Raw genomic sequence first — 22,794 nt, 5'->3', positions numbered from 1 at the left:
TCACAGGTTTGAACAATGTCTGTGGCAGTCACAACAGACCAACAAGGAGGAAACTCCCCCGGTCGGAGTGCATAGTAGAGATTAACAGGAGAAAGGCAAGAGGAGATGGTGGATTTTTTCTACTCCTTGAAATCTCCTGTCTGATGAATAAAACACATGGAATTTATAGCCATGATCTGTTTTCACTCCATAACTGTTTCGGGACATATCAAGGATTGCCCCCGACTTTGATAGAAAATCCAGTCCAAGCACTAGAGAGAAAGCCAAGTGGCGGTCTTCCATCACATGCACGTTAATTGTCCATTGATCCTGATGCCACTCAAGACATATAGTCGTGTGGCCCAACTCCTGGTGAACGGTGCCATCAGCCCTAACGAACCTTTGTCTTTCTTTAAGTTGAAATGTTTCTTCAGGACGTGTCAACTGGTTCCACAAGCTTTCTCTCGTTTGAGTAAAGGTACTACCAGTGCCACCCACTGCTTCCACTTGCATCCCTCGGATTGAACAGGGACCAGTAAGAGGTTTGGCTCTTAAGTTAAGGTAAGTTGTGGAACTACAGTGACACCTACTGTCCTCTTTTAGTTACCTTTTCTCTCAGGAGGTTTTTTAGTGAATCTGTCAGAACTAGCATGAACTCTCTACCAATAATTTTTTGCTCCTGTGCAGTCCTTTTCAACCATGGCTCCAATTTTCACAAGTTGTGCAACTGTAGACACCGTTCCCCTCAGACATCCTGCCACTTTTGGATTGATGTTGTTAAGTATGCGTCGCACAATCTCCTCTTCTGACATGTCCTGCTTCCACTTAAGACATAGACCTCTGTAGTCATATGCAAAGTCTCTCAGACACTGATCTGGCTTTTGGACTGTGGTCCTCAATTTCTCCTCTACTTCTGTTAAATAGTCAGCAGGGAGAAAGGCAGCCATAAATGCATTTTTAAAAGAAGTCCAGTCATGTATTTGATGTTTTGTGGCTTTCCAACAACTAAGAGCGGGTCCTTTCAAAACTGCAGACAGGGCTCCCATTAATTCATGGTTGGACAATGGTCGTATGTCTAAATAGTTTTTGCATTGCTCTATAAAACTGACAACATCTGAAGATTCTCTGGAGTTTCCAAAAGTGGGAAAGTCCAAGCGAACAGGAGGTGTAGATTAGAAAGGGGTGGCACCAGGCTGACCAGGTACTATAAGATGAGGTTCATCAGAAAGAGTTGATTACTGTAATTCAGTAGAAATGGCTATGGACCTTTGGGGAATGGATGCTGCTTTAACATTTTTTAGTTGGTTTTTCCATTTCCAATCCCTTCTTAACATGCAGTTCACCACGTCTTTTTCCAGTTTTTCTACCTTGGAAATAAGGTTATTTTCCATTTTTGCAAAACAAACATCAGTATATTCTCTGAAATTACTTTCTCGATTGATAGAACTTGTAATGGAATCCCTCAGTCTTACTTCTAAGTTATGGACCTGCTCTTTTAAAGCAACAACTTAATGGGTTACACATTTTAGGTCAGCTTTTATGTTCTGCTCCTCCTGATCTTCTGTACTGTTGCTCATCCTCTGCATTACCACCATCATCATCCGCATTAACATGAACAACCTCAACATTGGTTGGCAGTTTAGCTTTCCTGTGTCTGATGTCTTCAGGAGCAATACATTCATTTTCATCCTCTTCATCGTCTAAATATAATGAACCCAACATAGATGTTATTTCACTTGGAGATTTCTCTCTTATGGTTACAAATTGACCAACAGTAAAATCTGGATCAACAGACTCAGTATCTTTCAAAGCATCTGGATTGTATAAGCCACTCAAACCCGCACTTGTTCTAGATGCCATGATTTTTGCAACAAAACACGTACATATATAAAAAAAAAATCTTTCCCCATACTGGCCACCATCATCTATTTATTTTAGTGCTCTTTACGTTTTTTAGGGTAATTAGATTCTTTAAATTGATATATTTACACAACAGGTTTTACTCTTTGTTATTCAGATTCTTTTTATGTAACACAAGAAAACCAAAACAACAGAAAAAACGCAAATAGTATATTAATGTCATGGTGCCTCTGACAGACTCCTCCCCCTTACTCTCTGCTCTCTCCGGACGTGACAAGCTGACTCCACTCATCTCATCAACCACCGCTTCTTAAGGAGATCCACCACCATTATTCGACGCCAATTCGTTGTTCCTCAACGGTGCTTAGTCTGGTCAAGTTTATTCTCTTGTTCCCAGTCTTTTTGCTCTCGCTAATTTTCCCTCGCCTCACCCAACGGGGTAAACTCGTCCACGGGTTCTTACCTGGTTTCCATGGTCAGCCTTGGTCACACGTCAAGCCGTCGGTCTCCTGCCTCACCGCTATGGAAATTCTCCTGCCTCACCGCTCTGGAAGTACTCCTGTCTTAATACAAAAGAAATAACGACACATTTCTGAATGGCATTTCCTCTGAGGAAATAGGCCTTTACAGTATTATGGGAAACAAATGTTTTTGACACAGAATTTATCATCATAATGTCAATTCCTTAATTAAATACTTTTGTGTCTAGAAAGTAACTTGAATCACATTTTGCTTAATTAAAAACAGTAATAATTAACTAAAGTATAAGTAGAGCTTGATTTATTGCTTGAAAAGGAGTGGGAAAAAGCAAACTTATATCATCCCACCCCTACTGAGTTAATTCATTTGATAGTTTTACAGTTTTTCAAATCTGGTACTGATCAAATAAGATTCTCTTCAAATAACAAAATCCAGTGCTTATTGATGATAATCTTCAGAAAACATTCATTCACAATATCAGTAAACAGTAACGGTACTGATATGTGATAATCATTGATTATCATTAGAGCACATGATAACATTAAACCAGAAATTATTGCTGCACATTGCGGCTCAGGTAAACAAACTTGATAGCTTATTGAGTGTAATTAAAACCTTTCAGTAATAATTATTGCACATTACTATGTTATACTATTGGTTGTAATTAAAAGAGCTTTGATTATTTCACCACAATGACGTTCACACATGTATTTGGAATGATTCAATCCCCTCTTGATCCTTAACTCCTCGTATCTTCATATCCTGAAATCAGAGTTTCTTTCTACATTTTCTTGAATAGCGCCTGGTGGCCGGGGCTCTTCCCACGGGCCCCGGTCGGGCACAGCCCGAAGGAGCGACGTGGGACCACTCTCCTATGGGCCCACCACCCGTAGGAGACCTCAAAAGGGGCCGGTGCAATGTGGTTTGGGTGGCAGTCGAGGGCGGGTGCCTCGGCGGCCCAAACCCCGATCATGGAACCTGGCTTTTGGGACATGGAATGTCACCTCTCTGGGAGGGAAGGAGCCTGAGCTGGTGCGAGAGGTTGAGAGATACCGTCTAGATATAGTCGGGCTCACCTCCACACATAGCCTGGGCTCTGAAACTCAGTCCTTAGAGAGGGGTTGGACTCTCTACCACTCTGGAGTTGCCCAAGGTGAGAGGCGGCGGGCTGGCGTGGGCTTACTCGTGAGCCCCCAGCTCAGCCGCCAAGTGTTGGAGTTCACCCCGGTGGACGAGAGGGTCATGTCCCTCCGCCTCCGGGTGGGGGACAGGTCTCTAACTGTGGTTTCGGCTTACGGGCCGAACAGCAGTTTGGAGTACCAGGCCTTCTTTGTGTCTCTCGAAGGGGTACTGGAAAGTGCCCCAACGGGGGACTCCATTGTCTTCCTGGGGGACTTCGATGCCCACGTGGGCAATGACAGTGGCACCTGGAGGGGTGTGATTGGAAGGAACGCCCCCCCTGATCTGAACCCGAGTGGTGTTTTGTTATTGGACTTCTGTGCTCGTCATAGTTTGTCCATAACGAACACCATGTTCGAGCACAAGGGTGTCCATCAATACACCTGGCATCAGGACACCCTAGGCAGGAGGTCAATGATCGACTTTGTAGTTGTTTCAGGCAACCTTCGGCCCTGTGTCTTGGACACTCGGGTGAAGAGAGGGGCGGAGCTGTCCACCGATCACTACCTGGTGATGAGTTGGATTCGCTGGCGGGGAAGGAGGCCGGAAAGACTTGGAAGACCCAAACGTACTGTGAGGGTCTGCTGGAAACGTCTGGCTGAGCCCTCCGTCAGGGAAGTCTTTAACTCCCACATCCGGGAGAACTTCAAACAGGTACCAAGGGAGGTTGGGGACATTGAGTCCGAGTGGACCATGTTTTCCACCTCCATTGTCTTTGCTGCTGCTCGGAGCTGTGGTCGCAAGGTCTCTGGTGCCTGTCGCGGCGGTAACCCCCGAACCCGGTGGTGGACACCGGAAGTAAGGGATGCCGTCAAGCTGAAGAAGGAGTCCTACCAGGCCTGGCTGGCCTGCGGGACCCTAGAGGCAGCTGACAGATACCGGCAGTCTAAGCGAGCTGCGGCCCGGACTGTTGCGGAGGCGAAAACTCGGTCCTGGGAGGAGTTCGGTGAGGCCATGGAGAAGGACTATCGGTTGGCCTCGAAGAAATTCTGGCAAACCATCCGGCGACTCAGGAGGGGAAAGCAGTTCTCCGCAGGCACCGTTTTCAGTGCAGGTGGGGAGCTGTTGACTTCGACTGAGGACATTGTCGGGCGGTGGAAGGAGTACTTCGAGGATCTCCTCAATCCCACTGACACGCCTTCTTTTGAAGAAGCGGAGAGTGAGGACTTTGGGGTAGGGCTGTCTATTACCCGGGCTGAAGTCACTGAGGTAGTCAATGAGCTCCTCGGTGGCAAGGCCCCGGGGGTGGATGAAGTCCGCCCTGAGCACCTCAAGTCTCTGGATGCTGTGGGAGTGTCTTGGCTGACACGTCTCTGCAGCGTCGCGTGGCGGTCGGGAACCGTACCACTGGACTGGCAGACAGGGGTGGTGGTTCCCCTCTTTAAGACGGGGGACCGGAGGGTGTGTTCCAACCATAGGGGAATCACACTCCTCAGCCTCCCTGGGAAAGTCTATGCCAGGGTACTGGAGAGGAGAGTCCGTCCGATAGTCGAACCTCGGATTAGGGAACAACAGTGCAGTTTCCGTCCTGGTCGTGGAAGAGTGGACCAGCTATACACCCTATCTAGAGTGCTGGAGGGATTGTGGGAGTTCGCTCATCCAGTCCATATGTGTTTTGTGGATTTGGAGAAGGCGTTCGACCGCGTCCCCCGTGGCATCCTGTGGGGGGTGCTCTGGGAGTATGGGGTCCGGGGAGCCTTACTGAGGGCTGTCCGGTCTCTGTACGACCGGAGTAGGAGCTTGGTTCGCATAGCCGGCAGTAAGTCAGACCTGTTCCCGGTCCACGTTGGACTCCGGCAAGGCTGCCCTTTATCACCGGTTCTGTTCATAGTTTTTATGGACAGAATTTCTAGGCGCAGCCAGGGGCCGGAAGGGATCTGGTTTGGGGAACCACAGGATTTCCTCTCTGCTTTTTGCAGATGATGTTGTCCTGTTGGCTTCATCGAGCCGGGACCTCCAGCGTGCATTGGGGCGGTTTGTGGCCGAGTGTGAAGCGGCTGGGATGAGGGTCAGCACCGCTAAATCTGAGGCCATGGTCCTTGACCGGAGAAAGGTAGCTTGCCATCTCTCGGTGGGTGGGGTGTCCTTGCCCCAGGTGGAGGAGTTTAAATACCTCGGGGTCTTGTTCACGAGTGAGGGAAGATCGGAGCGTGAGATTGACAGGCGGATCGGAGCGGCGTCCGTAGTTATGCGGTCGTTCTATCGGTCCGTCGTGGTGAAGAGAGAGCTGAGCCGAAAAGCAAAGCTCTCAATTTACCGGTCGATCTACGTTCCAGTACTCACCTATGGTCATGAGCTATGGGTCATGACCGAAAGAACGAGGTCCCGAATACAAGCGGCTGAAATAAGCTTCCTCCGTAGGGTGGCTGGGCGCTCCCTTAGAGATAGGGTGAGAAGCTCGGCCACCCACGGGGAGCTCGGAGTAGAACCGCTTCTCCTCCACATCGAAAGGAGCCAGCTGGGGTGGCTCGGGCATCTAGTCCGGATGCCCCCTGGACGCCTCCCTGGAGAGGTGTTCCGGGCATGTCCCACTGGGCGGAGGCCCCGGGGAAGACCCAGGACACGCTGGAGAGACTACGTCTCTCGGCTGGCCTGGGAACGCCTCGGGGTCCCCCCAGAGGAGCTGGAGGAAGTGGCTGGGGTGAGGGAAGTCTGGGCATCTCTGCTCAGTCTGCTGCCCCCGCGACCCGGTCCCGGATAAGCGGAGGAAGATGGATGGATGGATGGATGTATTTTCTTGAATATTTGAATATTTTAATGTTGTTTCAGCTCATTACTGAACCCATTCCAAAGTTTAGTGTTGAAAAGCGCTTTTTTTTTATAAATAAAGTTTGATTAGATTAGATTATCCAGAGTATTTGGATCAAAATTACTTTTCTTCAGAAAAGGCTTCACCACTGCTGAGGGGAAGACACCTGTCTGAGAAGAGCAGTTTACTATGTTTAATAGCTCTGTCTCAAAGAACCCATGAAAAGTTTTAAAAAGTGAAGTAGGGACTGGATCTAAAAGGCAGGTTGTGGTGTTTACCTCTGATCAATCTTGATCACGCATCTTCACATTGACCTGGACAAAACTCCCCAGTGTTTCCTCAGGTAAAAACAATACTGGGGATCTGTTATAAGAGTGTGGCAAAGATGAAAGGTTAGATCTCATAGCAATGATTTTTCCCATGAAGTGGTCTCCAAAGTGCTAACATGCAGCATTAGAGGATGTTGAAGTCTGTTAAAAAAATCATTTGTTTTAAAAATAAACTTTTTTTTTAATTTTTATTTTCTGAAAATATCTTTTTAAAGTACCGTGTTTGTTATTGTATATTTTGAGTGGTTTTTCTTTTTAGAATTTCCTTATGTGTGTCTTTCTGTCTCCTCTCTGCTCTCCTGCAGCTCATTGTCTGACATTTTATGCTGTTGTTCTTCCATGGCATTTTACAAGTGACACTTAACGTCTGGGTCTTGAATGCAGCCACTGCATCTGTCAGTGCAGTGCACTGTCACAAACTAAAGCAAGGAGAGCAAACAACCTGATGAAATCACCAGAACACAAGACGTGCAGTTCTTTATGAACAGAAGTGAAGATCTTTTTGCTTAAAGGTACAGAGCGTGAGAAAACCATGTCCTTCCTCGAAAAAACCCTTCCCATCAACAGACTTAGTCTGAATGTTCTCTTTGTGTGAATGTTCCCTGGTTGTTTTCCACCACATTTGTCAATCACTCCACTGAAATGTCATATGGCAGCATTCTTAAAGAGAACACTATGCTAAACCTTTCAACACTGCACTTAAACAACAACCTTTTACCCAATTTTAGAAAGAATTTTATTTAACACAAAACTTTCTGATGGATGACCTAAAACTCTTGACAAAGTTGGCTGGCTTCCAAGTTCCACAGCTCGTCCTGCAGCTTCCCTGCAGATCGCGCCCCTGCACTCCTTGAATTGGTGCCGCAACGACGATGCCAGATGGAGGCGTTGAATGGACGTTAAGCACGTATCATAGTACCTCAGATGGAAGCATTGAATTTATGGATATTAAGCTGAGTAGCTCGGTTGGTAAGGTGAGAAGCTACCATGCAGGAATCCAGGGTTTGATTCCCGGAGGGGAAGAAAGAATGGTACTGGGGGCAATTACCATATCAATAGCGAGCAGTTAACATCACTCAGTGAGGGTCCTTAGGCAAGACCCTTAACGCTACCGCCTCCCGAGCGCAGTTCAGTTGCAGCTCACCACTCCCCCAGGGGATGGGTCAAATGCGGAGAAGAATTTCCCCATTGGGGGATAAATAAAACTATCTGAAAAAAACTAAAGGACCATATTCATTCAAAAACGATTGTTCACATTTCAAAAATAAATTCTGCTTGGATTTTGTGTGTCTGTGTTCATGTTTGGTGTCCTAGAGAGATTATCTGCAACATTTCTTTCCAGATCGATGCTGTTCTGTAAATCTAGAGAACTGTATGTTAGACGACTGTTGGGAGCTTTATGGAGTTGATGACTCCAATGAATTGGAGTTTTTAAAATGTTAATAGGTGACCAAAATCTTTTCCTGCACTCTCTTTATGCAGACCCAAAATGTCTTTCTAGATACACTTTAAAAAAACAAATTACTTGTAGTTTTACGTTGTATTAACTCCAGTGTTTTCCTCAGAAGGATACTCCACATCAGTGATTATATTTTCTTAGTGAACAGGGTCACTGGAGTGGGATCTTCCAGGTCTGGCTCCTTGCTTTGATCGGGGGGGACCCTATGTTGCTGTCCTTTGTGAAAATAAGTAGTGAAATGGTCACTGATGTGGACAGGTCCTCAATATATGGTTTCCTCATTTAGTATGAAGCCACATTTCTTTTTCAGTCAGACAACTCATGCAGTAAAGAAGATTTATTTCATATTTCTTTTAGTCTCCGTTCAGATACATAAAGCAACGATCTCCATAGAAAACCTTTGGTATAAAACTACCCCTATCGGAGCTCACAGGTGGAAGCCGGGGAAGAAACCACCCCCCAAAACCAAAAGGAGATCAGCATGAGTTTGAATAGAATGGGAATGTTAAGATCAGTATTATGTGTGTTTAAGTCAAATGAAGTTTGTTTCAGAGGCATTCCATATTCGACTTACAAGTATGACTGCTACGTGTGACCCGGCACTATTGACTGTAGGGCTGCTCCCGTTCGAGTACAGCGCCACGAAGGGAACACACTATCTAGTGGATCTGCTATGTGTGACCCGGCACCATTGACCAAAGGGCCGCTCCCGTTCGCGTTTAGCGCCACGAAGGGGATATACTATCTAGATAGAACAGAAAAAGAGCCAGGCAAATTGAACGTGGAACCAATCCATCCACAAAGATGCAGCAGGGAAACTAAATTTGATCTGCCATGAACCAAAACCTGTAAGACGACACAAAGCTTAATATCCATAAATTCAGTACTTCCGTCTGACGTACTATGATACGTGCTTAACGTCCCTAAATTCAACGCCTCGATCTGGCATCGTCGTTGCGGCACCAATTCAAGGAGTGCAGGGGCGCGATCTGCAGGGAAGCTGCAGGACGAGCTGTGGAACTTGGAAGCCAGCCAACTTTGTCAAGAGTTTTACGTCATCCATCAGAAACTGAAGTGCTGACCAGGGAGTAGGGGTCGCAGGCTCAGGAAGCAAAGCATAGATAAAAGACAAAAGCAGTATCAGTCTTGGCAATGAATCTTAGCAGAACTAATCAGTTTTAAAATGCTTAAGATAAGGGTGCTCTGAGAAAGTGAAATCAAGTAGTGACTTTAAAGAGGAGGTTCTAATTGTGTATTCACTGCACCTTAGAAAGCCATCAGAAGCACAGATTCTAACAGAGAATTGACATAGTGAAAATAAAACCTGCACGTAATCTTAACACCAAAATATTTGTATATGCACCAATGGTAAGAGAGAAGTAACCTTTTGTCATTTCCGGAGGGACGCACCTTTATGACGCATCAAGGAGCAGGCGAATGGAAGGGTATCCAAGGACCAAGGAGATTCGTAGATGAGGAAGTTCAACATCTCACGTAGCAATGGACTGCAGCTCGGCTGGATTTGATGCTTTGTCTCTTTGATATCAGCGATTATCAAATAGTTGGACAACAAAAGCACATACAACTGAAATATCAATTGGCAAAGGGGTGTCTGGATACTGGTAAAGGAAGAACAATTTGAGACCCATGAGGGATCGTAAGTTTTGATAGTATTTTAGCTGGACTGAACCTCATGCATTCAGAGGCGGATGACAACAAGTCTCTAAGCCAGGGGTCGGGAACCTATGGCTCGCGAGCCATATATGGCTCTTTTGATGGTCACATGTGGCTCGCTGACCAATCTTTAATTATACTTTTTTTTTTTTCATTAGACCAGTCCATTTCGGGTGCGATGCCAGGGGGGGCGTGCAGTATTAGCGGTGCTTGGAGAAAAAAAATCTGCACCGCATATCAGTTTACTATTATCTATTATTTCACAGAGTTTATGACAACTTGAAACCTGCGAAACGCCGTTCCTTCAACTGCGCGCTCCCGTCTCTGAGAAAGAGCGCGCAGTTGCAGCGGGATGTGTGAGGAAGAAAGGGGGGGAGGGGTGTGGGCACGGGCAGCAAGGTGGATAGAGCAGGGATTGTCAAAACTAAAAACCTGCTGCCCGTCACTGCAGCGTGTGAGTATATGTTTGTCTTCACGTCTGCATGTGAGCAGTCTTTGTCACATCTACAGAGCATTCAGACCGACCTAAGATCACGTTTAAAGTCAACGCCTGCATGAAGCTGAAACTCACCACGTATCAACCAGACTAGAGCATCAGCAAAACCATGCGGCACCAGAAGTCACATTAATGCTAAGAAATACTCATCATTTATTAGCAACAGCATAAAAATGTTGTTCAAAAGAATCCACAGGCTTATTGTACTTTAAAAGTGTTGAAATTACATCAAATGCACACATTCACTTGTATATTTTAGTTTTAAGCATATTGTTGCGGACTGAATTGGACTGGGTGGCTGTTGTTGAACACATCAAGCAGAGATGCTGATTGGCTCTCAGTTCTGTCGCTCAGCCTTTTGTTAGGTAGTTTGGACCAATGGGGTTCAGCCATGGGCCGAGTAAGGGAAAAAGGAGGGCTGATGCGGCTGTGAGCGAATAAGAAGTTGGGTGAAGCGTTCTCGTCTCAGCGAGAGAGATTGAGGAGTTGCTGAATCAATTGTACGGCGTTTGTTGCAGTCTACAGTAACCAGAGTAAAGAATCCTAAAAGAGGTTAAGTCTCCGTGCCTCAGTGTGGGAAAGGGACACTACATTATTATTATTGTATGCTTCTTTGGAAATTACATTTAAAAACATGTGGCGTTTGTGGCTCTCTCAGGCAAACAGGTCCCCGACCCCTGCTCTAAATGGAGATACTCTTAGTCGACTGTCATCTGCTTGAAAGAAGGGAAGACAGAGGATTGGCTTGCGGACACGAATTTTAACTCTTGGAATTTGAAGCTACAGAGCGTCAGCGGTTTTGTTTCTACGGCCAAAGATAAAATCATTCATGTTTGGTGTCGTAGAGAGATAATCTGCAGCAACATTTCTCTCCAGATCGATTCTGTTCTGTAAATCTAGAGGACTGTACAGAAAGTAGGGATGGGTAACATTCTTCAAGACAGCAGTATCGTTAAGATCTGACCTCAGCGGTTCTGCTATCGGTACTGGAGAAGTCGCATTTTTTTGTGTCCCACAAAATATAAACATTATCTGCCATATTTAAATCACCAAGTCAGTCAATTTTCCGTTAATTAATGATGATACCAATTTCGCTATTTTTGCTTAAGAGGAGAGGTCTGTCTGGCTATTTGTGTGCACGGGGGGGTGGGGCTGTTGTTCAGACAGCACGCGGCGAACATGTAAAATTAATTGAATCTGCGCTGGAGCGCCCCGACTATTGTGTCAACCTTCCTCTATGATGACCGTATTTTGCGCTGTCTGTGCAGGACACACAGGAGGGCCTCGGGGAAAAAACAACTCTCAGCAGCAGAGGATGTGAACAGGTGAACAGGTAGAGAGGTAAAGCAGGTAGAGGGGCGGGGGAGGGGCTTTGGCTTCAAACTCTGTCAGAGAGATGGAAACACGTGCGTCAGATTTAGATGCAGCTTATGAACTCAAACATTTATTTAATTTGTTTTATGTTTACATCATGACAGCAATATGTCAAAACATTGCTGTTTATTGTTCTTTAAAAAAGTTCTTTTTTCATGTATTTTACTTTTCAAGTTGGAACAATTTATAAAGTAAAATGTTTTCTTAAAAAAACATTGTTGCATAATGAGGAAATTTATGTTCTTAATTTGTTATTTATTTATTTATTGTCCTCAAAAAGTATCGATAAGTGTATCGTTAAAATACTGGATCGATATGCAGTATTAATAAGAGTAGTAGTACCATTAAAACCTTAAAGATACCCATCCCTAACAGAGATGGACAACTTCCAGTCATGTAAGACGACTGTTGGGACCTTCATGACGTTGATGACAATGGCCAGTTTCGAGCAGATACAATGACAGATTTCAATGCCCATCATACTAGCAGGCCCTTCCTTTTTTATACCTGTGGGATTTGGAATTTATAATGTTTGCAGCTTTCAAAGACAAAAATTATGTACTGGTGCTGAGTGGGTTTTTTCGGGCCAGATAGCTCTCTGGCTAGCTTGCATTAGAACTATTTGACTAAAATATGGACAACCAAGGAGCAGAGAGGAAGCCAAACATGTTTTCAGAGTCTTGAATGCTGCTTCACATTCTTCTAAATGTTTAACCGCGGCCTAAAACATAAATATCAGTCTATCCGTTCCAAAAATTACCTCATACTGTTGTCAGTTTTTGGCTGAACAGCCTCTTCAGTTGTGGAACCTATTCTCATCCTGGTGGGTTCTTAAGGTGACTTGTTTGCATGTCTGGCTAAAATAACAATAATGTCATACATATTTTATGAAATTAATGAAAACTGACTGGTAAACATAACAACATTACAAATAATTATGCAACACAAACATTTAAATGAGACACACATAAATGATTTACTGACAAGCAGATAATGATACACCTATCTTCGCTTCGTCCAATCAGGTTTCATTCCAATGCACTTAAAAGGAGGCAGCGTAGCAACTGTCAGCATCTGAGCAGAAACTTGTTCAACAAGCACCTGTCAGCAATAAGACTGTCTTTGAACCAGCAACAGCAAAAGGTAAGTCTGTCTTTATTATATTTAATCAATATTCTTACAAGTTATCTTTTTTACCATGTTTTGATAAAATTTCTTGAAAAATTGATTGTTGACTGACATTATATATCATTGTATATGTGACTGAATAGTATTGAAGACTTTACACACAGGTAAATAGAAATCATTATCTTTATCATTGATCCTTTATCCTTGGGGTCAATTTGACCAATTTGACCCCAATTCAATGTTTGTCATTACAAAAATAATATTTAACCTTTTTCTTTTTACTTCATATTTCACGACTTTCCTAATTTGATGGGACGACTGATGAAGCATAAAGATATCAAAATGATATTTTCTTTCAATGTAAACACAAGTTGCATACATTGGTGTTCCTCAGGGGTCAATTTGACCCCAGGCTGTACTACAGCTGTTGCTGTTTTTATTCAATCTAATCCTTCAAAACTATTTGTCATAGATTTTTTTAATCCTTTCCCCTTTTCATTGAGCCCAATCTAGACAGCCTAAAATCCTCCTGGCAGCAACATGGAGAGTTCTTTAGTTTTTTCTTCGAAAAAAAGAATATTAACATCTTGTTTGTGTTTGTAAGAATAGCAGCAATTTTGTTATTTGATATTTTCTTATGATTGTTTGTTTTAAAGGAAATGGCTTCCCAAATTGCAAAGGTCACCAAGGATCTGACCACCGCTGCAGACATGCGGAAAACTACCCAGATGCTGATGCAGCCAAACGCAAACTGGGAGGAGTATCTGACTCCTGCTCCCCTCTCCATCGCCATCATGGGGGAGTTAGTCTTCATCTCTTCAGGGACAGACTTCTCCATTAACAAGAACCCCCCAAAAGATGGATTCAAGCACATAAAGTACCCAGAATCATTCAGGGCTTGTCTTATGCAAGTCTGCAACTTAGGCTGGCAGGCTTTCAACATGGCCCATAAGAATATGGATCAAATCCGTATTTATACAGCCTCTGTTCCGGAACACATGAAAGAAGCAGTAAAAATCCTCTTTCAGGGAAATGATGAAATTATTGAAAAACTTCTTCCAAACGAGTTGAAAAGCATCCGTACCATAGCAGATGAATGTGTGGAGCTAGCAGATGGTGTAGAAAAGAAATATAATGATGTCATCTGTTTAATCCAGGAGCTGCTGGAAGCCTGCATTAATGCTAAACACATCTATGGAGAAGACCTAGAAAAGGTTAAGAATAAAATTGAGGAAAATAAATTGAGAGAACGGAGTGCAAAAGAGCTAAACGAAAAATATACTAAAGCAATGGAGGCCATGGAAAAGCAGGTTGAAGAAGCACAAGAAGAGTTCAAATCATCAATGAACTCCATCCCAACAGGAATGGAATTGGTTGGCATGGACTTTGCTCATGCACTGTCACAGGCAGTGGCTGCAATTGGGAATGCAGTTGTTAATATAGCCACGAAACTAATCCAACCTGTAAAATTTTCACAGGCTGGATCTTCAGAACAGGTTTTCCAAACAAACAAGACTGAAGAAGAGGACCCAGTCTCAGAAGTAGAAATCTACAGCATGTCTTCACAGATTTTTAGTCAAGCAGAGATATTCCTAAAATACATAGATAAAGATGAGATAAACTGGAAAGAGCTGTATGACCAGAAGAACAAGAAACCAAAAACTGAATTTGTCAAAAAGCAATTTGAAAGGATCTCTGGGAAGATAGAGAATTTCGGAAACAGCAAAGCCAAAGACAAAGCTCTGTCTCTGTGCGATACAGGCATTGCCATCTGTGAACAGATTGAAACATATTCTCCGGAACAAACATGGGATAAGAAAACAACACAAACTCTGATTAAAGAAGTAAAGAAGCTACATCAAGATGCTCAGATGTTTGACTCTAAGGGTAAAAAAATATGTAATTCTCCAGCTATTGCTCCCACACCTCCAATGATGGCCAAAGCACAGGCAAATGCTGGACAACAGTCTGCCGGGCAGCAAGCATCAGAGAACGCACGTTTCCGCATCGAGCAGAGCCGAGAACAGCTGAAGCAATGCAGAGAAGAATATAACAAGGCTGTGGAGAGAATGGAGAGAAACCAGAAAGAGCTGACTGACATCCTGGTGGACATGCAAAACTGCAAGATTCAAGAGATTAACTTTGACACCACAATCAAAATGCTGGTCAAAGGTATGGATGCCATGGGCCGAGTGAAAGAGCAGTGGGAGAAGATGGTGCGCTTCTTCCAGATGGTGGCCAATATTGTAAAAACCAGTCTTGCAAAAACCATGATCCATTTTGCAGATAAAGTTGAAGATGTACGAACACTGTCCTACAACTCTAAGCTCTTCACCAAAGACCTGCTGTACAACCAGGCCTTTCAAGCTTCCAACATCGCCAGCCTGGTCCACATGATTTCAGGGACCTACTGTGAAGTGTCCAACAAATACCTGATGGACAGAGTGAGCAGCCTGGGTAAGCTCATGACTATGGATAAGGACAAGCCAGAGTTCATCCAAGAGCGCACAAAGCTGCAGAACTCCTGCAAAGAAGCTCAAGACAACATCCTAAAATTGGTCCTAAGCAACAAGAAAGAGTTTGAGGAAAATACAGAAACCAGAATGAAACAAATTGAAGGTGGGCTGAAGGCCATTCTGCCTGCTGCTGACCCGGAGGAAACTAAAAGGATCCAAGAAATTGTTCAGGCCAGCATGACAGACAAAGACCTGGATGATTACGCTTAAATGCAGTTTGTTGTATAGTTTATAAAAACTAAAGAGAATATATGAAGAAATAGGCGGTGGTGATAAAACTGTAATCATGTATGGTTGCTTCTGTTTCTAAATAGACAGCTTTCATGTAATCAAACAGCAACTTACTTCTACATCATCTCTGGTGCGGAGGTGACAGGGTTAAAAATAATGATCTTTGGAATTTGTTTTTATTTTTTTTTATCTTTAAATTTCTGTGAACATGTTGGCAATCAGTGATACGGTTTTGTGAGAGTCAATGTTTAGACCAAACTTCCCATTTAATTCTACAAAGTTAAGCAGACAGACAGTTATAGTTTTCAAGGAAGAATATGTCAACTTAGGTATTTGTGTGGCTAAAAATGGAGAAAAAAGCTTTTTAGCTGAAAAAAAATGTTGTGAAACATAGAAGTGCATTTATTTTCTGTGGTTGTGGTTGTACCCAATATTCATATCTTCATTATTAAAAAATTATACTAACAACTTAATGTCTTAATTATTTGTTTAGTTTGGGGCAATACACTGCAGTGTGCAGTACAAGCAACAGAGAATGCATGTACATTTTATATTATATACATTATTTTTGCTTAGAAAAACATTACATTTATTAAATGCGCTATCAATCAATAAATTTATTAACCATATAGCACTTATAAAAGCAGAGGCAGCCAAAGTGCAGAACACAAAATCAAATGTAAAATAAAATCACTAAGCAATATGATACACTAAAGTAAAAATAACAATAGAATTGTCATGATCAGCTGTGACGAGAACAGACCCAAGCGCTGGAACCCAGAAAGATCACGTACGAGGAGTGACAAGAGAAGTGTTTATTAAAGTTTGTGGTTGTTTGGCAAAGAGTCAGAGGATGAGTCACCAGAGCGGAGGACTGTGAGACGAGGATCTGAAGGTAGGTAGTTTCTCTTTGGATGAGGTGGGAGTGCGGCGTAATGAGGAGCAAAGTCATGGCATGGCTGGGGTTTGCGTTTTGGCTGGAGTTGGCGGCGTGGCTGTAGGCTTGGGATGACAAGGCGGTCTTTGTGGTTTGGAGCTTGAAACTGAACCCAGGTCGGCACTTGTGAAAGGTATTGTTCTGTAGACAAGAATGAGAACGTGGTTACTTGAAGAGCAAGACTAGAAATAGGCTTAGTAAACGCGGAAACACTGTGGCTCAAGTACTGCCTAGTGGCGATGAATACTGGAGCAAGGCCATCTTAAGTACTGGAGAGGAAATGAGGGCAGTGCCAACAGCTGGGTTCAATCTGTAATGAAGAGCAGAGAAGGGAGGGGGAAGTAAAGGACTCCCGGAGGCACCATAACAAAAATCAATTAAACAACAAAGCAATAGAACACTGAAAACAATTAAATAGTAAAATTAACAATATTAACTAGCTGCCCCAATAGATCCTCTTACCGGAGTTAAAAGCCTGAGTAAAAAGATGAGTTTTTAACAGTGTCTTAAAATCACTTACGTGAGCTGGAGACGGTGGAGCAGAGACTGGTCAATGCCACTATAGAGAGTTACAGTAGTCCAGTCTGGAGAAGATCAAAGCATGGATCACTTGTTCCAGAGCATGAGGAGGAAGATCTGGCTCAACTTTACTGGTTAGTGTCAAGTGATAAAAACTAGACTGGACTCCAGCACATGATTTTTGCAAATCTGATCTTATAGATGTAAAATTTTCAAGTATGAAATTAAACATCAAGCTATCACCTGAAATGACCCAAATAATACTTTTTTCCCCGTAATTGCGTTTTAAAAGGAATTTTGCACAACACCAACAGTATAAATACTCCCATAAACTTATATATGCTTTCATTAAAAAAGTGATCTTTTGTTTATCTTAATATAACAAAAAGCTAAGTTTTCTTTTCAGCGCAGCTTCAGAACAAATCTAAAGTGAAATACATGACCTGTCATGAATCTTACAACAATAGTTGTCCCAATGGGCTTTCTATAAATATGAAATCATAAAGAACATAAAAGCATTCAATTCAATAGGTAATAACTAAACTAAAGTAAACGGCTAAACCAAACTGGGCATCTTTGCCCTTAGATCCTCATTCTCGGAAAAGCTCCTAACAAATAGATTGTGGTGCTGGTGGGATCTGGAGCTCCCTTGAAAATATTGAGGTATGTGTCGTGCAAGGGTCAGGTCATAGATCGGTTGGGATGCAGGCAGGATCTGGAGCAGCCTACTAACTAATTATTATTATTAAGTTTAATTCAAACATGTCAATAGTAAGTTAAATATTCTCTGATTACTAGCTAGCCTGACAATAAGCCTGTCCAAAGAGGAATGGCTAAAGCCCAAATTTGAAAGTACACACTGTCTGCCTCTCTTACATGAGCTGGGAGCTTAGAACAGGGGCTTGGTTGCTTAAGGCTTTACCTCTAACTGTACCTTTACTAATTCTAGGAACCACAAGCAGTCCTGCATTTTGTGAGCGAAGGGTTCTGTTTGGTTGTGTCATGACAGAAGCTGCTCCACCCTCCCAGTGGCTGCTTATCAGAGTTGATTCCCTTCACCTGTTCACTTTAGTATATATTACTGTCACCGCTGGAATGTTAATGGAATGTTAAGCTTTCTGCTCGACTACTAGCCTGTTCTCACACTGTTTTCTAGTTTTCAGCTCGACTGCCAGTCTGCACCATTGTTCCATGCTCTCAAGTCTTCAGCCTTCTGCCAGCCTATATTCCTGCCATCCCTCACGTATCATGAGCTCAAACTTTTTCCTGAGCAACAGCCCATTTACTTACATGTGTTCTCTCTTCGTGATTTAAATTCCATGGCGCAAAGTCCTTCTTTCTGAAATCCAATGGCACCCCGCCCCTTCACTGAACTTTGGACTCTGCCTCGACTCCTTCCCCCTCCCTTTGCCTGTCATTTTGAAATTTGCCTCTATGCCCTCTGGAGTCCAGTTTCAGTTAACATGCTTTTGTACTGGTTCCTTCAATAAAATCTGAGTGCTCCTACTCCTGGGACTATCATCTACCTGACAGTATGTTCCAGGCAATATAGACCCAAAGACAGTTTTTCATAATTATGATATGCAGATGGCTCTATTTACATCTAATTTGCTTGAAATAACTGAGAAAGTCTTAGCTATGAGTCACTCACTAAGAACTCCTCCTACTATCACTAAGCAGCCAGTAAATTAACCGAAGATTAATCCTCCAGATAAAATGATATGAATACTCCATTGTGTGAACCTTCCTCTGTCAATGTGAAATGCACTTTTCTCTATAGGAGTCCACCTTCCCTTCTAAAAGATCAAAGGCCCATGTTATTTTATTACTAAATGGTCGAGCAGCACAATAGGCCACCGCTGAATTGGCCCATAATTTTGTAATCTGCTGTTTAAATACAATTTTCAGAGGAACTCAGGGAAATTTTCGACCCTGTGAATCCCCATCGAGAGACAGCATGCCAATTAACGAAGATGGATCAAAGTAAGTACACTGTTGATCATTTTGTCATATGTTTCCAAACCAAAGCAAGTAATAGTAAGGGGAATGAGAACGCCCTCTGTGACAGTTTTATGGGGGTCTATCGGATTGTGCTAAGGATCAGTTACCACCCAAGACACATCAATAAAATTAATGCAATTGGCAGCTTGTATAGACAGATGCATTCAGGAAAAGGGAAGGGAGAGACATCAAGGATCGCATACATCCAGGTTTTCCCATGAACACCAATCTTGTGTTCAACATAGAATAGCCCATGCAGTTAAGTCGCACTCGACTCTCCAAGGAATCGTTAGTTCCAGCAAAATCTTTGCTTCTACTTTGGTTCCACAGACCACCATATTGAGAACTGTCCAGTAAATGGCCTGGCCTTCCACTCCCAAAAATAAAAAAGGAAGCTACATTTGATAGACAGTATCAAATGTCCTGTTGGAATAATGTATATAAGTTATCTTATATTTGCTTTTGTTTGCAGAAGTTTCTGTGTCCAAATCTGTTTCTCAAGGAGGTGAAGGTGAAACCCTTGGGAGAAGGCGATGATCTTTTCGTTTCTCTCCTGCATTCTCCTGGGAACCTGTGTTAGCTGTGTCTAGAATAAAACGAAGGACGTTCTGTGTTAGTTTATACATGTGAAAAGGTTTTCCAGGTCCAAAGATGATGTGGGAGAGCTGCAGAAGATAGACATGTCGTAATTAATGTTTTATAATCCTCCTGCAGCTGTGCCTTCTTGTTCCCCCTCCTTAGAGCTCAGCGCATATGTAAATTAGGGAATCCCGACAAAGTTAATAAAAGGGGAGGCGACAAAAATATTGTGCCAGAGCGGAGAGAGATTGTTACTGGGCATTATTCTCTGTTCGTTCTCCTTGTAAAAAGGTACCTTTGTGTCTTGTCTTTCTTTCCTTCATGTTGTTATTCTGATGTTGGAGGTTGTTTTAACCCAATATTAATTTGGTCCTTCGAACAGGATACCAACATACCTGGGGATTTCAGCGAGCGTGGTGGGCCCCAGGAGACTGTGGCCACAGCTGACTCCTAGGTGAGTCAACCCTTTGTTGGAACTGGTGTCCATCCCGTTGGCTGGAGTCCGAAAGGTTGACGGTATACCGAAGGAGAAAGACAACGGAAAGGACGGCGGAGTCCTGAGAAATTCTGTAAGTACGGACATGGGGGTCCTTGAAATCCCGTAGTATTTGGTTGGACGGCGGAATCCGTCAAATTCCGTGTTTAAAAAGAAAGTTAAAGCCCTGAGAATTCTAGACTCTTTCAGGCAAGGACGAAGGGGGCCTGGAAATCCTGTGTTAAATAAGATAATACATAAATGTATGTATAGATATGAATAAAAAATACCAGTAACATAACTTTGAGCTATAAAAATTAAAGATAATTAAAAAGCTGGCATAAATAAATAAGTAAATTAAAGAGTGTGTGAATGTTAATGTGATTTTGTGTGCAAATTGCCATATTTGCTGTTTGTTTTTTGTTGCTGTGTTTTGATGTGTTGTTGTGTTTAGCAAATCGCTGAATTTGCAGCTTGTGTTTTTGAACTGCTAAACAAACAAGTGTTTTTTGAAAAATGGGAAAGGCACAGAGTAAGGAAAGTCCAAAAGAAAGTTTGCAGAGCAAGGATTGGAAGTATGTGGAAAGTCTGGATCCTACAAAAATCGAGCATTTGGATAAATGGGTAAAAGACTATGGATTTATTGGAAGGTTAAACACTAAGAGAATAATTGCATTGCAGGATGCGACTAAAGAAAAGACAGGAAAAGATCAGAAGAAAATGCAGAAAGTAGGATTTGAGTCTACTGACTTTTGGCTGAGAGAGGCAGAGAAAAGGAAAAGAGGGCAGAGCGGCCTCAGAGTGCAGGAGAGAGCAAAGGGAGGGAGGAAATTGATGTTTCACAGAACTGAGGATGACGAAACAGGATCCGTGGCGCGTTCACGTCACAGGAGATGATCAAACCCCAACTATTCTAGTGTATAGGACATGGACAATGGAAGATGTTAAGAAAGCTATAGAAGGTGTAATTTCTTACAAAGCAGATGTGAATCAGTTTGAGACGATCACATCATTTGAATGATCAGGAAGTGCAGCATGTGTGGATGGCCGCTTTGGGGCCGGAATGGCATTATGTGCAGGGAGATTGGAATCCTATGGATGGCAACGCCCCTGTGACACAAGGTTCTGGTCTACTGGAGCTTCGAGTTCAAGGTTTAAGAGACAGAGTAGTGGCGCGTTTTAGACGCAGAGCTAACTACACAGAGATGGGTAGAATAAAACAAAAAGATGAGGAAAGCTTTGATGATAACAGACTATGTATGATGTCAACTTTTAAATTTCACTATGGTTTAGAGGATGATGGACAAGCAGATGGGCCCTATCAGCAGCAATTTAAAAAAAGCTCTACATACTGGATCAAAAGATGCAATTAGAAGTTGGGTACAAAAACATTACATTGATTTATCCACAGTAACATTAGAGCAGTATGTGGATCACGCTCTATACGCTTGAAAAGGTAGCGATAGAAAAGAGAATTAAAAAAACTGCGGATGCATTCTTTGAGGGAAAAACAGAAGAAGAAGTGTTTTATCATGGTGGAGGCAGCCGAAGCAGGGGAGGTTTTAGAGGTCGGAACAGAAGAGGTTTCAGAGGTAGAGGAGGACGTCAGAGAGGAGCTTATGGTTATCCCTTTTCAGGGTGTTGGACCTGTGGAAAGGAAGGATACATAGCTCGGGATTGCCCCGAAAAAAAAGAACAAGCATGACTAGGCCAGAGGACAGGGGACCTTGCATTTTCTAATACAGGACTCCCTGAAAAGCAGAATGATGAGTCAGATAGAAATGATGAGGTGTTGATAAATTTCCAGGATTTATTGGCTTATGCAGATGTTAAAACAGAAGTTAAATTAAGGATAAATGGAAAAGATATGATTTTTGTGTGTGACACTGGTGCATGTAGGACAGCTATTAAAGAACCAATTCCAGGAGCAAAGCCTGCAGCCACGCGAATTTCAGTGAAAGCAGCTAATGGTGAATCCGTGTACATTTCTCAGTCAGAGTTAGTGCAACTAACAGATCCTTGTGGAACCAGTTGTGAGTTATCAGTCCTCATGTTTCCAGAATGTCCGGTCAATCTTCTAGGAAGAGATGCACTGTGGTTGTTAACATCGCACTCGTCCCCACTCCTCAAGGAAACATTGAACTTAGATGCAAAGATGAGATGGAGGAAGGAGGACTCTTTGTGGTAAAAGGGTGAGGCTCCCCCTATTACTATTACACCTTGGATATCGTAAATAAAGCTCCAATGAACACAGGACTTGCTCCTTTAGCAGAAGCAAAAAAAATGTCCTAGATGTAAGAGATGAAATGTCTTCAGATGAAATGCATGTGACCTTGTGGTACAAAAAATCACCTGCTCCAGACTATGAGTATGAACAGCAGCTGGCAAGAGCAACTCCAACTAACATCACTCTTATGTATTTGTATGCAGATGAAAAAAGCAGTGCAGCCATTGCTGTAAAAATGTGAGAAAACCTGTTGAATTTTAATCACATGTGGCGCCCCCTACGGCCTCTGTGCTGAAAGGGCACAATCAGCAGTGGCAGGATCTGGGAGATATGGTTAGGATGGGGGAAAGTGCTGATGACTGGATTCCAACACTATCACCCTTCAACCAGGGAAGTCCCTCAACTGGACTGACTCGAGTGGCTTTGTTTTGGACGACTTCTGTTAAAATGGGTGTGCATTTGCAAGACAAACCAAAGGACTGGGCCAGATGACTATTAGCGTTAACTGAGGAGTAGGAAGATCTGTTATAGGATCTCCCTTAAACTCTGTGGTCTAAAGGACCCACAGATGTAGGGTTAATTAAAGGCGCTTTACCAGTTCA

At 43.0% G+C, this 22,794-nt stretch overlaps 1 protein-coding gene across 1 annotated transcript; it reads left to right on the top strand.

The window, feature by feature from the left end:
• Positions 1 to 12,635: 12,635 nt before the first annotated feature.
• Positions 12,636 to 15,903, top strand: LOC101161676. The gene is made up of 2 exons (XM_011487943.3): positions 12,636 to 12,722; positions 13,364 to 15,903. Exon 2 carries the CDS (start codon positions 13,367 to 13,369, stop codon positions 15,431 to 15,433), a length of 2,067 nt encoding a protein of 688 aa, XP_011486245.2. The 5' UTR covers positions 12,636 to 12,722; positions 13,364 to 13,366; the 3' UTR covers positions 15,434 to 15,903.
• Positions 15,904 to 22,794: the final 6,891 nt, after the last annotated feature.

The sequence above is a fragment of the Oryzias latipes genome, chromosome 19, assembly GCF_002234675.1.
Source record: "Oryzias latipes chromosome 19, ASM223467v1".
Classification (NCBI taxonomy): domain Eukaryota; kingdom Metazoa; phylum Chordata; class Actinopteri; order Beloniformes; family Adrianichthyidae; genus Oryzias; species Oryzias latipes.
The sequence above is the reverse complement of the archived record's forward strand: the minus strand, read 5'-3'. Positions and strand labels throughout refer to the sequence as shown.

Excerpts from the sequence above, each read along its gene's own strand:
- LOC101161676 (XM_011487943.3), top strand. The coding sequence starts at position 13,367 with ATGGCTTCCCAAATTGCAAAGGTCACCAAGGATCTGACCACCGCTGCA.